General features: G+C 39.6%; 1 protein-coding gene across 2 annotated transcripts in view; it reads left to right on the top strand.

The window, feature by feature from the left end:
* Positions 1 to 100: 100 nt before the first annotated feature.
* The window catches only part of LOC134196507 (cilium assembly protein DZIP1L-like), a 22,288-nt gene continuing 7,922 nt past the window's right edge, over positions 101 to 14,466 (top strand). The window contains exons 1-25 of one of the 2 annotated variants that reach the window (XM_062665652.1): positions 101 to 212; positions 276 to 326; positions 412 to 506; positions 3,210 to 3,278; positions 3,344 to 3,409; positions 3,575 to 3,712; positions 7,462 to 7,610; positions 7,675 to 7,795; positions 7,851 to 7,922; positions 8,403 to 8,468; positions 8,533 to 8,560; positions 8,622 to 8,650; positions 8,763 to 8,870; positions 8,930 to 9,016; positions 10,583 to 10,724; positions 11,890 to 11,955; positions 12,021 to 12,081; positions 12,145 to 12,249; positions 12,792 to 12,822; positions 13,197 to 13,242; positions 13,308 to 13,402; positions 13,467 to 13,544; positions 13,606 to 13,637; positions 13,957 to 14,009; positions 14,081 to 14,125. In XM_062665652.1, the coding sequence (XP_062521636.1) occupies positions 152 to 212; positions 276 to 326; positions 412 to 506; positions 3,210 to 3,278; positions 3,344 to 3,409; positions 3,575 to 3,712; positions 7,462 to 7,610; positions 7,675 to 7,795; positions 7,851 to 7,922; positions 8,403 to 8,468; positions 8,533 to 8,560; positions 8,622 to 8,650; positions 8,763 to 8,870; positions 8,930 to 9,016; positions 10,583 to 10,724; positions 11,890 to 11,955; positions 12,021 to 12,081; positions 12,145 to 12,249; positions 12,792 to 12,822; positions 13,197 to 13,242; positions 13,308 to 13,402; positions 13,467 to 13,544; positions 13,606 to 13,637; positions 13,957 to 14,009; positions 14,081 to 14,125 (1,894 nt within the window). In that variant the 5' untranslated portion in view covers positions 101 to 151. Of the gene's footprint in view, positions 213 to 275; positions 327 to 411; positions 507 to 3,209; positions 3,279 to 3,343; positions 3,410 to 3,574; positions 3,713 to 7,461; positions 7,611 to 7,674; positions 7,796 to 7,850; positions 7,923 to 8,402; positions 8,469 to 8,532; positions 8,561 to 8,618; positions 8,651 to 8,762; positions 8,871 to 8,929; positions 9,017 to 10,582; positions 10,725 to 11,889; positions 11,956 to 12,020; positions 12,082 to 12,144; positions 12,250 to 12,791; positions 12,823 to 13,196; positions 13,243 to 13,307; positions 13,403 to 13,466; positions 13,545 to 13,605; positions 13,638 to 13,956; positions 14,010 to 14,080; positions 14,126 to 14,466 lie in introns of both variants that reach the window. The other variant, XM_062665651.1, reaches the window with a different exon arrangement.

Here is a 14,466-nt window from a genome sequence, read left to right as displayed (position 1 = left end):
TATAACAACAGGTGAATGCGAATAATCCGGGAACGATAAGGGCGGAGCAAGGCTGGCATCAGGGGGCGTGTCGATGTGCAAAACTACTGTTGAGCATGCGCAATGAGGTAAACATCAGACCGAGTGAGCGGGTTATCAGTGAAACAGCAACATGTCAAACTTTGGCGTCGCTGTAGCTGCTTCAGGCGTCGATACAGACCACAGGAAAACGGGTTAGCGAGCTCATCGTATTTTTCTTCTCGTCTCGTTGCGTGGACGTCTCGTTTCTCGTCCAGTTTTGTCTTCGTTTCGAAAGCGAAAGTTGAGAGTTGACTGGAGAGCTATAGGTAAGTGGAGTCTATACATTTGCGTCCTTCCTGACGTTTCACTGTTGCTGGTCGCTTGTACGTCTGCTTTCTGTCCGTATGACAGCGACACTTGACTTGGAGCGGTTGGTGCAGGAAGTCGACGTTCGCTCGTTGCAGCAGAATGTTATGAACGTGGCGTTTTGTGATATCGAGCGCGAGGTAAGCAGCGAAAGTTAGCCCGTACCGGCCTCGCAATGTGCGGTACCTCTCCCTCGCGCGCAGACGTCACTGCCGACTCGTGCCGAGACGGCAGAGCTGACTGTCGAGGCTAGTGTTCTACTTTGGTAGTTTTTTTGTACTACGTGACTGTACTTAAACGTTAATTAAATAACAATCATGTGATGTGAGGAAGCTGTGCGGTCGTTTAATTAATTAATTAATTAATTAATTACTTATTGGTTATCTTTCTGTGTGTTCCTGCATTAGTGTCACGTGACGTTTCTGGGTTGCAAGTGCAATTTGCAGTAGTGTCAGTCCTGTACACTCAAGCATGTTGCTTATATCTGTAACATTTTTTAAATTTAACAAGGATGGTGTTTTATTGGTATCTGGTGGATATCAACAAGTATGGTCATTACATAATATTAAATTTTGTTTTTGGAGTCTCAAGGTTGTAGATAGGTTGGATACGCATGGTCACAGTGTTCGAAAAAGTAGTCATCAAGTTGTCATTTGACGACTAACTGAGTTCATGTGCCAACCAATTCTACCCTTGTTTCCATTCTGACCACTAAAGTCACTCGAGTTATGGTGGACCCAAGAAATTTTTGGTTTTATACGGTAGAGTAGAACAGGTCAGACTGAGAGTGACACCTAGGTTTGAAGTCTTGGGATTTCGTTACTTGCCAGAACATAATTTGAACGTATACTACATTTTCTTTGTGTACATTGAAGTACAGTGACTTGAAGGATAGTTGTAGTTTTGCTCTGATCTTTATCTTTTTTCTTCTGTATCTTTTCTTTACTGCCTATGGGCACTGTACCTGTATTGCTGCGAGAACAAATACACACCGTGTTTTCATAGTTTTTTTATAGTTCTGAAACGTTATTTGAGCATGGGGCATTATTATTTTGCAAGGACAGAGACTGTTGCATTGTTCATTTGCATACCATCTATAGTGTAATAAAGTGAAATTTTTGGTTGTACATCTTGCTATAGCAAACGATGTTGACTGACATTTAAAATTTTGAGCATTCATTCTTGTTTGATTCCACAATTCTTTCTTGTGTCGTTATGTCCCTCCATAATGGGCAAGTGGGGTCTTTACCCCCATCTGGGCACCCACCAACCCGGCAGGTGAGCCTAGCAAGGTACATGTTTCCGTGCAGTCCATACGACGATCAATGACTAGCCAATTCAATATAGATTTCAGGCATTACGGTGACCGCGAACATCGGTACAGCACGCCTAGTGGATATTAATGACCACCAGGAAAGCACTGAATGTCATTGTCAACGGACCGTTTGCCAGACCACAGAAACTCCCCAACGACTGAAACGATAAAGCTAGAGAAACATGAGAAAGAAAGACAGACAAGTTTCATAATTTATTGTCGTCACTGGGGTTTGAACCCCCAAACCATGGAGTGGTAGCCATTGTTGCTAACCACTAAGCCACGGCGGTGACTAGTGTCGTTATGCCCCTCCATAATGGGCAAGTGGGGTCTTTACCCCCATCTGGGCGCCCACCAACCCGGCAGGTGAGCCCAGCAGGGTACATGTTTTCGTGTAGTCCATACGGCGATCAATGACTAGCCAATTCGATATAGATTGCAGGCATTACGGTGACCGCGTACTCGATACAGCACGCCTAGTGGATATCAACGACCACCAGGAAAGCACTGGACGTCATCATCAACAGACCGTTCGCCAGACCACAGAAACTCCCCAACGACTGAAACGAGTCATAGTCTCATGGATAAAGCTAGAGAAACATGAGAAAGACAGAATTATTAACTTCAACATTTAGTTCAATTTCTTTATTTGTTGCATCATATTCACTACTGTAGTTATTTGATATCAAAATATAAACTGTTACAATAAACACTGTAACAGTATGGTTATTCACACATTTGAGCATCATCAACTCTATAATTAGATTTTGCCGGTTGCTTGGGTCGGTTGTCTAGACTTTTGGGTCGCTCATTTTGATTCCCTACCATCCATGCAATAACTATTACACCTTGACCAGTCATGTATGTACTGTATGTGTGATCAAAGCAAAATTGTGGTTGGTCATGAGCACCAGTTGGTTGGTCAATGACCAATGACCGACCGTTATATTCTACTCTGCCATCACACTGCACAAACAACACGAACAAACTACCACAATCTAATTATACAGTCTTACTGGTATGGTATCTTGGATACTTTCGCATTCACTTGAGTCGTATTCCTGGTCTGTTGCATACGTTGAATATTCATCGTCAGTCAGTGTTTCTATTTGGGTGTTCATTTCATCTCAAACGTACACATTGATAGATGTGCATGTATACAACTGGGTTTGAATGCTACCCCAGTGGAGCACTAATTGAGCATGAGACATTATTAATTGCTATAATCTCACCATGGGGCACTGCTCGTGGAATAGGGTATAGTGTACTTAGTAAATTTTGTTGTTATACTGTAGAGTAGAACAGGTTAGACTAAGAGTGACGTCTCGAAGTACTGGGATTTTGTTTACTTGCCAGAACAATCAGTATAATCACTGGTCAAGTTGATATTTATGAAATATATGTAATACACAAGTCTTAAACTCGTTGATGGCTGAAAAATTTGTGCGGTTGCCAAGATGATGACTACGTCTGCCATAAAATTTCAAACACACTGATGGTGGATGTATGATCTTGTCAATTGTTTCAGGACTTTTCTATTGACTCCAACTTTCTCAAATTATTCAGACTGGCTCAGTTAATTATTGAATATGTACTTGTAAGTGATTTCTTGTTTTTGTTCAGTAACTTGGAGAATGTGTAAAGGTATGTGTTTTGTGTTAGTATTGTCAGAAGCAACTAGAAATACAAGTAGGAGAGTTAAGAAAGCAGCAAGAAGAGCTACGTAAGGTGAGCATCGTGTGTGTGTGTGTGTGTGTGTGTGTGTGTGTGTGTGTGTGTGTGTGTGTGTGTGTGTGTGTGTGTGTGTGTGTGTGTGTGTGTGTGAATGGTGGAATGCTTATTACTACACAGCAACAACAGAATTCATCACAATGAACTGTATAATTTCTACAGAATGAGTCCAAGTTGCAACAGCAGGTCACCACTCTCCAACACGATCTAACGGCCGTCAAGCGAGAGAATAAGAAAAGACGTAAGATGCTAGAAGCTGCACAAAGCCTTATGAATGCAGGAGCAAACGGCTACCACAAAGTATGTGCACACAATACTTAATCTTGATTTGATAAATTAGTAATTGTAATGAAACTTGATGGATTTGTTGAAACGAGTACAGTAGGACACTACTTATTCGACACTCAGTTATCCGACAGCACTGATTATCCGACTGTGCATGGCTTGTCTGAATTGCGAGGCTGTGCGCACTCTAGGATGTACGATTCCTGTGCGTACAGTACTGTATCCGTGATCCACGTGTTGGCAAATTAAATGTGAAGCTCTAGAAACGGTTCTTCAGTACCTGGAAGAACAACCTGAAGTTTCAGTAAGCACAAGGGTCTTACTGAATGGGCTGTTGATGAAAACTACAGCAAGAAGAGCGAAGCATTGATCCAGACTAAGATTAGTGGTTACTTTAAGTCTTGACAGTTCCCATTAGTGTTCTCCCTAGTCAAAGAAGTTGTACTGTATTAGTTGTTACATGTACAATTAGATGTTGAGCTTCTTTAATTAACTATTCTGCAGTCGTTTTCAAAATGCGTCAGTTATCCGACGTCCTTTTGGTCCCATGCCCGTTGGGTAAGTGGTGTCCTACTGTATAAATTACTGACAGACAGAAATTAGGGTTAGACTGATTGTACCATTACTAATGTTAACTATTAAATAAAGAATAATTAATTAATTAGTTAATTACTTTGGGAGACTATTGATGTAGGGAAGCTGTTTGTAATGAGTGATCTCACTCACTCTTGTGTGGAAATTCGATGGCAAGGGAAAACCTGTACTTCAGCATAAGGCCATGCAAAATTAATTACTTGTTGGTTGTCAGTATTTGTCCCAACTTTAGGACTCGGCCCAGAATTTTTTATTTTTTATTATGGGTTTGAACTTTTTATAGTATGTACTGTACGTGTACTATCCCACTGCAAGAATGTGTGTGGCAGGTTTTTACTAATTATAAGTGACACGTCTCTACTGTTGCATGTGGCATCTCTTTAGTGACACGTTCGTACGATTGTGTTGATAGCCCACAGCTTTCTGCACACTCAAGGATTTTTTCTCTTGAAAATATGAAAAATAAAAATGTATACCATATTTCTGCATATACCGTATTTCTTGGAATAGTGGCCGTGACCTCTATTTGTAACAAGGTTATGGAACTGCGGCCTCTAGACAAGGGCAGCTTGTATTCGATGGCGGCCTCTATGTTTAAAGGGGAACTCTCACCAAAATCAACTATCTCTCAGATGAAAGCTGTCACTTCATGACACAACCCTTTGCAACCGTTTACTGCAGAAGTTTACCGTAACGAAGAAAGAAAGCATTGAAATTACCTGTGTGGGCGTGTGTAGTACCTGTATATGGCATAAGCGTACCTCTGATTGTTGGTTAGCAAGGAAGACTGATATCTGTGCACATTTCAAGGTAAGGATTGTGAGACATATGGTGTCAAGTTGTGATTTATTGACTAAAGCAAACCGGTGAGCCTAAAGTTATCACACAAATATCGACTGTGTCAATACAACCTCAGAAGGAGACTCTTCTTAGATTAGTTCATAGATCATGTCTCACTGAATTTTGGGTGCATTAGGAGCACTTGGTATGGTTAAACCTAAAGTAGTTACTTTGAGAGAGTAAGACTTTGTGTACATACGGGGAATTGTCTGAACAACTCGTTGCCGATTCTCTGCTTCTGTGGCTGTCTGGACCGTAGGTTTCCTGCAGGAAGATATCAGGTCTTGAATCTTTCTTTCAACAAGTTTTAGTATTTGGTGAGAGTTCTTCTTTAAGTCTCTACTTCACACCGTGAGACATTGGTATTTGAACGTCACATTTCTTTCTGTTGACATAATAATTTGGACACTTTGGAAGGTGCCAACCGCAGCAGGTTTAGCTGTAAATGCCACGACTGTTATGTTATAATTGATAGACAAGTGTACGTAGTTAGCCTCGTCCCCAGACTCACGTGAGCCTGGCAATGTCCGGTTCCCATATAACACATTCAGCCTCCCGTGAGTCTGGACTCACCGCGCCTACTTTCACACACTTACTTCACTAAGTGTCACCCCACATCACAGTCTTGGCACCCCACGTGACTAAATACTATCTATGTCACAAACTCAATTAGCTTATGTCTATCTAATGTGTGACCCAGCAGATTGTGTATCACGCCCAAGCCTCCAAACAGCACATGGTGACTCTCCACGGTGAGCGATTCACCAAGTTCACACTCTCCAAATCTCAAGACGACTTCAGCATGTGGAAAGGTGAGTGTATTCCTACGTTATTGTCCTACTCGTGTAGACTGGCGAGCCTGGCAAGTCTAGTTACAGCGATCCGGACTTCGCGTGAAGTTCACTCGTTGTTTGTGCGGACAAAGAGGTCTTTTCCCCCTCGGATGGCCCTGGAGACTTCAAGTCTATCCTCCCGAAAGTCACCATAATTGAAAACACGAAGAGTGGATTGCAATTCCACGTCATTGTGTCGACGATTCTCATTGCCATTGCGTGCCCTACTGGCTTTTACAATAGAGTCTGCGCGCTAGGAAGGGCTGTGCAGATAGCGGATGTGCGATGAAACAATGAGTGAACTACACGCGAAGTCCGGATCGCTGTAACTAGACTTGGCAGGCTCGTCAGTCTACACGAGTAGGACAATAACGTAGGAATACACTTATCTTTCCCCATGCTTGAGAATTTGGAGAGTGTGAACTTGGTGAATCACTCACCATGGAGAGCCATCGTGCACTGTTTTGGAGGCTTGGGCGTGATACACAATCTGCTGGGTCACACATTAGATAGCCTTAAGTTAAGCTAATTGAGTTTATGACGTAGGTAGTATTCAGTCACGTGGGGTGCCAAGACTGTGACGTGGGGTGACACTTAGTGAAGTAAGTGTGTGAAAGTAGGCGCAGTACTCACGGGAGGCTGAAAGTGTTATACGGGAACCGGACACTGCCAGGCTCACGTGAGTCTGGGGACGAGGCTACACGTAGTAGGATGAGATTGACGCGGAAGCATCAGAGCATATGTAATGGGCATGGCCAGTAACTTTGCAGACTAGTGCGGCCTCTATCTTCAACAAGTCTCTTCAGCTGCGGCTTCAATTCAAGGGCGGCCACTATTCGAAGAAATACGGTATAGCGGCATGCCGGTTTAAAGGAGGGAAGATTACAAACAGCGTACGAGTAGAGTCCATTTCAATGCACCCACACAATTTTTCATACTATTTCTTAGTCTGCCTCAACATCCATGCTGAAATATAGCAAACAACTCTCATTTTAGTGTCGATGGTATACGACTTATGTCTGCACTGTATCCCAGTATTGCCATTTGCTTCTTGCTCATTGATATTGCTGGCTTCTTCATCGTCACCCCACAGTCTCAGAGTCACGCTGTCTTATGGAATCCGCCACCATTTATGGACATGTACAGTAGTTACCTTCTGACCACTCATCAAGCCGGGATCTCGAGGCTATCACTCGTTCTATACCAGCATACCTTGCCTTACCGGCATGCTGGCATAGTTACCGGACATGGTCAAGGCCAATTTTTAGAAATTTCTGACGATCAACAAGTAGTTAATTTTGCATGGTCTTAAATACAGACTGAAATGTTGTAATAGTTAATTGCTCAGTTTGGCAAACAGTTTGCGTAGTGATTAACAACTATGACAATTAAGGCATGCACCTAGTTGTGCTTGGAGAGTCGTAATTAATGGCGGAGACTTCTGGACAAGTAGTTTGAGTATCTCGTTTCTGATGCTTTGTGTTGTTGGGCCTGTAGTGCTCGATGTGCTCGAAGGCATTTGTGTCCGGCGTATTCTTGCAAAGTCACATGAACAGAAGACACGGGCAACAAATCAGCTTGACGTTGGCCGACGGTATGATGCAGCAGCACAGTGACAGACTCAAGCAAGCGGTTGAGACGGCGAGGTATAACAAGTTGGTATTGTTATGATGTGGTTTAGTCGAGACTAGACTATTTGTGTTGACATAGACATGAAGCTTTGGAGGATGCACGTTCACAGTATCAGGTTGAACTGCAGACTGCACTGAGAAACATGCAAGAGAAGATGGATACTGTGACGGAAGAGTTACGAAGTGAAATGAGTCGAAAGGTGAGGCTTGCATCTGTAGTTGCTGTTTGACGTTTAGTGGGTGTTGTTATGACAGGAAGAAGCAGCAGCACAAGCTAGAGAAACTGATTTAGCCGAGTGGCGGAGAGCAGAAGAGGAAAGGCGACAGGTATACTATAGTATGCTCTCTGTCTAGGATTTTGCAGTGGCAACTGTTTGCCAGGTTAATAATCACGCAACTGGGAGAATTCTGTGTGTGTGTGTGTGTGTGTGTGTGTGTGTGTGTGTGTGTGTGTGTGTGTGTGTGTGTGTGTGTGTGTGTGTGTGTGTGTGTGTCTTGCTAAGAAAGTTTGATGAGTAGCACATGCTAGGCAGCGCGATTTCTTGATATATTATGTATGATACGTATTTGCTGTAGTCACAACACTTTCAAAGTTGCTTGAAATGTTGGTTGCTTACAAAAAGCACAAACTTTATAAGAACTTGCATTGACGAAGACACAATATTATGTACCAACTCAGAACAAATTATTTGCAGTTGAAATCTGAACCTTACCGAATTAGTGAAATTGTTGTACTATTTGTTGAGCATTTGTGTAAGCTAATGTGTAATATCATTATGTACCTGATTGAGGTCGTTTGTATTATAGAGAGAAATGATGGTGTTAGAACAGAAGATCCATAAACTGGAGGCAGAGAAGGCAGATGCCGTACAGGTGTTGCCTCATATGTCACTCCTCACTCACGCAAACATACAGTTGTTTTATTTTGTTATTGCAGGAAGTCGCAGAGTTGAAGTCACAACAGGGTGAGTAACCAATGCAAGACAATCATTGAAAAATGTGTGACGTCATTGCTTTGTGTAGTAGCTAAACGATCAAATCTTGGAGACCTCGAAGTAAGTTTGTAGACAAAACTAAATACTTTGCACATGCACTTTTAGTTTGATATTTTGTCTAGAAAGGCTATGTTTGTATACAAGTTTCTAGCAGATTTTTTTATCTTTGTAGGATGATGATGAGGATGGTGGTAGAAGACAGTCTCAACGACTACAACAAGAAATGCTTATGCAACAGCGGGAAGAACATCAGAGTGAGATCAAGCGTGTTCGGTCTGAGGTGAGGAGAGTAAGTCAACGTCAATGCAGTCAGCGACTTTATTTATTCTATTCATTCAGTTTGCTGATGAAATGAGAAAGCAAGAACAGAAATGGAAGAGGAGATTTAAAGACGTGGAAGCCAAGCATCATAAGGAACTAGAGCAGGTAGTAAGTTGCATTAGAATGTCCATTGGTTGTCATTAAAAGTGGGAAGATGAACGGTAGGGTGGAACATATAACATTAAAATTTAGCAATTTAATTAATGTATTATAATTTATATTAATTATTATAAAAATATATTAAAATTTAAATTTGGTTTAAACACAAGTCACATTTAATAAAATATATAATTAATAAATTACTGAAAATTATATATAAAATGTGTATAATTAATAAATAACTAAAATATTTATAGAAAATTTAAAATTTGGTTTAACCACAAACCATATTTAATAAAATATATAAAATATATATAATTAATAAATTACGAAAAAATTATAGAAAAATTGAAATTTGGTCTCAAATATTTTAGATATTTTAGACCAAATTTAAATTTTTATATAATTTTTAGTAATTTATTAAATATTTTAGAACTAATTTAAATTTTTATAAATTTTAGGAATGTATTAAATATTCTAGAACTAATTTCAAATTTTTAGTAATTTATTAATTACACATGTTTCTAAATTTTAATTTGGTCTAAAATATATAAAATATATAAAAGTAATAAATTACTAAAAAAATATAGAAAACTTTTAAATTTGGTAAAATATACATAATTAATAAATTACTAAAATATTATAGAAAAATTTAAATTTAGTTTAAAATATCTATATAATTAAAATAAATTACTAATATATAAAATAGATATAATATAATAATCAATAAATTACTAAAAAAGGATATAGATATAGATATTAAAATTTAAATTTGGCTTATGTCTGTGTTTAAATATGTTGTGTTGTGTATGATATATTTGTATATAATACAGATAACACATATTCGCTCTAAGGACGGAAGCACAAAGAGTCTAAGTCGTAATATTGCAATAATTAGGTAGATAGTCAACAATCACGAGGTCCAATCTGTCACTAATCATTCTTGAGTTATACTGCCACAAACGAACAGATAACTGTTCATGAAATTGCCTGGAAGCTTGGCTCAGAGACAAGCCAGATGATAGAAGAGACTTCTTTACGATTGATTTCAACACCTCCAGACTATGTGCAGCCCACACTCCGTATGATTTCACCACAAGAGGGTAGAACAAACAGCCATAACTTGAATATTAGCATGATGGCGTTCATCCTTGTCCACTTCCCCAACCTCAGCAGCAGTACCAGCTTCTATGGCAGCATTAATAAGGTGAGAGGGAGTGAACGAATTCCTCACGGAAATGTCGAAATAGGCAGCATTGCCTAGGGAAAAGTCAAGATGGAAAACGTTACCTGGCCATATATATATATATATATATATATATATATATATATATATATATATAATTAATGTTTTGTATACATTATAAAAATATATAAAATTATGTTCCACCCTAATGAAATGGGCCTCCTCCACCTTAAAAGTATTGTCAACATTATGTGACTATTTCAGATATTTCAGATGCCCTTTTGATCAGATTTGAAAGTAATTCATGGGTATAAATCTGGACAAGTCGGTGCAGACAAAGCACAGCGTGTTACATATCTAACCAACTGATTTGTTGTTGACTTTAGCATGTCACCGAAGTTGTCGCTACAGCTGAATTGCAGAAAGTTGAACGTCAACCGGATGTTTCTGCTCTTGCGTTTCAGTTAACAGGAGCCAAAGGAGTTGAAGTTTTTGAAGAAAACCGGTCGCCATACCCAAGCTCCTATGGTTTGTGTCGTTACATGTTATTGCATGCTAGACGTTCAAATTTGTTTATGCCTTGTGATTGTGCTGTCGTGTGTACTGTAGACTCGAGTGTCATTGTATGTTACTGTAGAGTGTGTTTGTAGGGTTTTGATTTATGATTGGCTGAGGCCTGTGTAAGTCGTTGTTTATTAATATTTAATTGATTATTACTAAATTTTCTAGCACCGAGCATTGTTAGTTGATCTTACTATTACACATCTCTCATACTCATGTAGAACACTTTGGTGGGGTGCACGCCAGCATGATATGTGTATGTCCATTTGTTTGCTTGTTTCTTTGTTTGTTTGTTGTTTGTTTGTTTTTTGTTTTTTATTTTTGTTTGTTTGTTTGTGTGTTTGTTTCTTTATTTTTGTTTGTGTGTTTTTTGTTTGTTTGTTTCTCTATTTTTGTTTGTTTGTTTCTTTGTTTGTTTCTTTATTTTTTTTTATATTTTTGTTTGTTTCTTTGTTTCTTTTTTGTTTGTTTGTTTGTTTGTTTGTTTCCTTGTTTGTTTCTTTGTTTGTTTGTTTGTTTGTTTCTTTTTTTTGTTTCTTCATTTGTTTCTTTGTTTGTTTGTGTAAATTATTAATAACCGTCATTACTTCTATAGTTGTCATTGACTCTGTTCATAACTAATTACGTTAACGCACAGGAATATATTTTTTATAATTGATTGTACAGTAGGACCTCAAAGATACGAACACCAGACAACCGAACTGACCGGTCAACCGAACAGCATGCTCTAGCGCGAGCGCGCGCTCTTGCAAAATTTGATCACGTAATGTAGCCACGCGCACGCGCACTTTTGCTTTTGAGAGAGCTCCTGGACCTTGCAGGACAAAAAAGGGGTTCTGCCTTGAAGCAAAAGACAATGGATTGTTATTTTAGTAACCCTTGAATTCGTTCTTACACTCTCACAGTTACTGTAGTTCACGTACTTATCCTTTTTGTTAGCCATACAGTGTACTCCTGTTTTCACAAGTTATGTAATCATCGATATTACAAACTTCAGACTTATGAACATTTCACAATTACGAACACCCAATTTCCCGAGGTGTTCGTATCTTTGAGGTCCTACTGTATATTTGCAATTTGCCTTTAGTCGTACTTGGTTCTTGCTTACTAATAAACTCTCCTCTATCATCAGAAATAGTTAAACCAGTCACAAAAGCTCAGCCTGTCTCAGACATTTCTCAAAGCTCTGAAGAGTCGGGTAAATGGCAGTGCCTTTTGGGAGGCTCACGTAGTTGACTGTGAGTGTTTGCTTGAATCATGTAGAAGACGATGCTAAACTGTCCGGTAATGAGGGATCACTGAAGGATGAAGCTGCAGTAAAACAGTAGAGATGTTGTTTATTATTGATTATTTTCTATTGTAATGCTACGTTTGTGTTGTTGTTGAGGAATGGTGAGGGTGCAGTGCCTGTTGAACAGGTGAAATTGCCGGATAGGAAAGTCTTGAAAAGCCCACAACACAGAAGAGCAGTCGATGAGAATGATGGCGAGTTGTAAGGATAGTGTATGTTGTTTATGTTTGTGTGCGAACACAAAGAGCAGCATGCCACAGATTGCATAAGTATGGCTTGAAGACAGACAGACAGACAGACAGACAGGCAGATGGACAGACAAAGTAGTTGCATTGTTCTCTTTTAAGTGTTAGATGTTTGTTTTTAAAATGTAGTCCTGGTGAACTGTCATAGTTGTGGAACTTTACATAGTTACCTTGCTAGCATTGTATTGTAGATGTATGTTTGAAATAAATGTTATTAGCAAGACGGACGGATGGACAGACGGATGGACAGACAGACAGACGGATGAACAGACAAACAGACAGGCAGACAAACGGATGGACAGACAGACAGATAGACAGACAGACACAACAGACAGACAGCAGACAACAGAGAATAAAATGTAGACTGATCAATTGTGCAAGGAAACCAGAGATCATAACACAAATAACCTGATTAGACACTCACTAAATCTTGCACAGAGTGTAGTGGCTAAGTGCTGTGTGCATTGACTAATTTGAAGTACTTGCATGTTTTCGTAGGTCTGACAATGAATATAATGTGGAGAGTGTGGTAAGTGTGTGTGTGTATGCCTGTAGGTATGAAATACACACACACACACACACACACACACACACACACACACACACACACACACACACACACACACACACACACACACACACACACACACACACACACACATCACACATGCACACACACACACACGTGTGCATACACACACACACACACACACACACACACACACACACACACACACACACACACACACACACACCTGTGGACACACAGACGCACACACACATGCACACACACACACACACACACACACACACACACACACAACTATGCGCACATACGCTCATAGCTCTGATGCAAGTAAAACAGCTTCATTTACTAGTAAGTTCTACTTCATTGTTTTGTAGTCTCCTGGTGAGTATGTTCCATTCAAGAGTAATCCTGAAGTCAAGAGTACGTAACTTGGTGTTATTTCGTTTTGTTGTGATTTCTTTATTCACCTTTGTTATATTGCGTAGCACGCTATAGGCATTCTGATCTTGCTCTTGAGAGTCAAAGAACCGAAGTAATAGATCTTCTTAACGCAGAATTGCTTCGGAAAGGGATATCTCCTGTTAGTTATTGATATCTATATAATGTTTGTTGATGATACCAAGTGGGTGGATGTCTTGGATTAGGAGTCTGAGACACTCTCGCTGCCACAGTTTAAGGATAAAATGGCATGTCTTGAAAAGGAACGAGAGGTACTGTTGAAGGTGAAGTCGTAGACTTGTGGTCACAGTGAATATGTGTTAGTATGTTTCTCTGTTGTGACAGAAACATCGGAACTCGTTTGAAATCAGACGAAAGTGTGTGTGTGTGTGTGTGTGTGTGTGTGTGTGTGTGTGAGAGAGAGAGAGAGAGTGTGTGTGCACGCTTGTGTGTGTACGTGTGTGTGTACGCGCGTGTGTGTGTGTGTGTATGTGCGTGTGTGTGTGTGTGCACGTGTGCATGCGTGTGTGTGAGTGTGTGTGTGTGTGTGCACGTGTGCATGCGTGTGTGTGTGAGTGTGTGTGTGTGTGTGTGTGTGTGTGTGTGTGTGTGTGTGTGTGTGTGTGCATGGACACACACATGCATGCAATTGTTCTGTTATTGGTGCGTTTTGTAATTGTGATATTATTGATACAGAAAAGAGAGTGAGATAGCTAAGATCATACGGACAAGTTACAAGCCCATATTAGGTGATCAGTTCGTGTTGTGTGATCTCTTTGTGGTACGATGGTAATACCGGTACTTATGATCATTATAACAGCTGAATCGTACAAGAAACCACCAAGAGTTCAAAAACAGCCACAAGGTATTCAACAAGATTGTCTAACTTAATTTACCAAAATTTTTAACATTTTAAAATCAAAATCATTTTTAATTTTTTTATTTAATTTAACAGTTTTGATTTCAATTTTAAAAATGTAAATCCTCAATTAAATTTTATATTTAATTTTTTAAACTTTAAATTTTAAACTAACGTATTACCCCTTAGAAGGGCATGCCCTTATACCTCAAGGTATAAGGTGAGAGAATACCTCAACATTGCAGCCAATGCATGCACAGTTCCATGCATTCAAACATACACTACCAACTAACACAGATCTACTATGCACAACATCTACTCATACTAAAGCACATGCATTTTCACGT

This window comes from Corticium candelabrum, chromosome 21, assembly GCF_963422355.1.
Source record: "Corticium candelabrum chromosome 21, ooCorCand1.1, whole genome shotgun sequence".
Lineage (NCBI taxonomy): Eukaryota > Metazoa > Porifera > Homoscleromorpha > Homosclerophorida > Plakinidae > Corticium > Corticium candelabrum.
The sequence above is the reverse complement of the archived record's forward strand: the minus strand, read 5'-3'. Positions and strand labels throughout refer to the sequence as shown.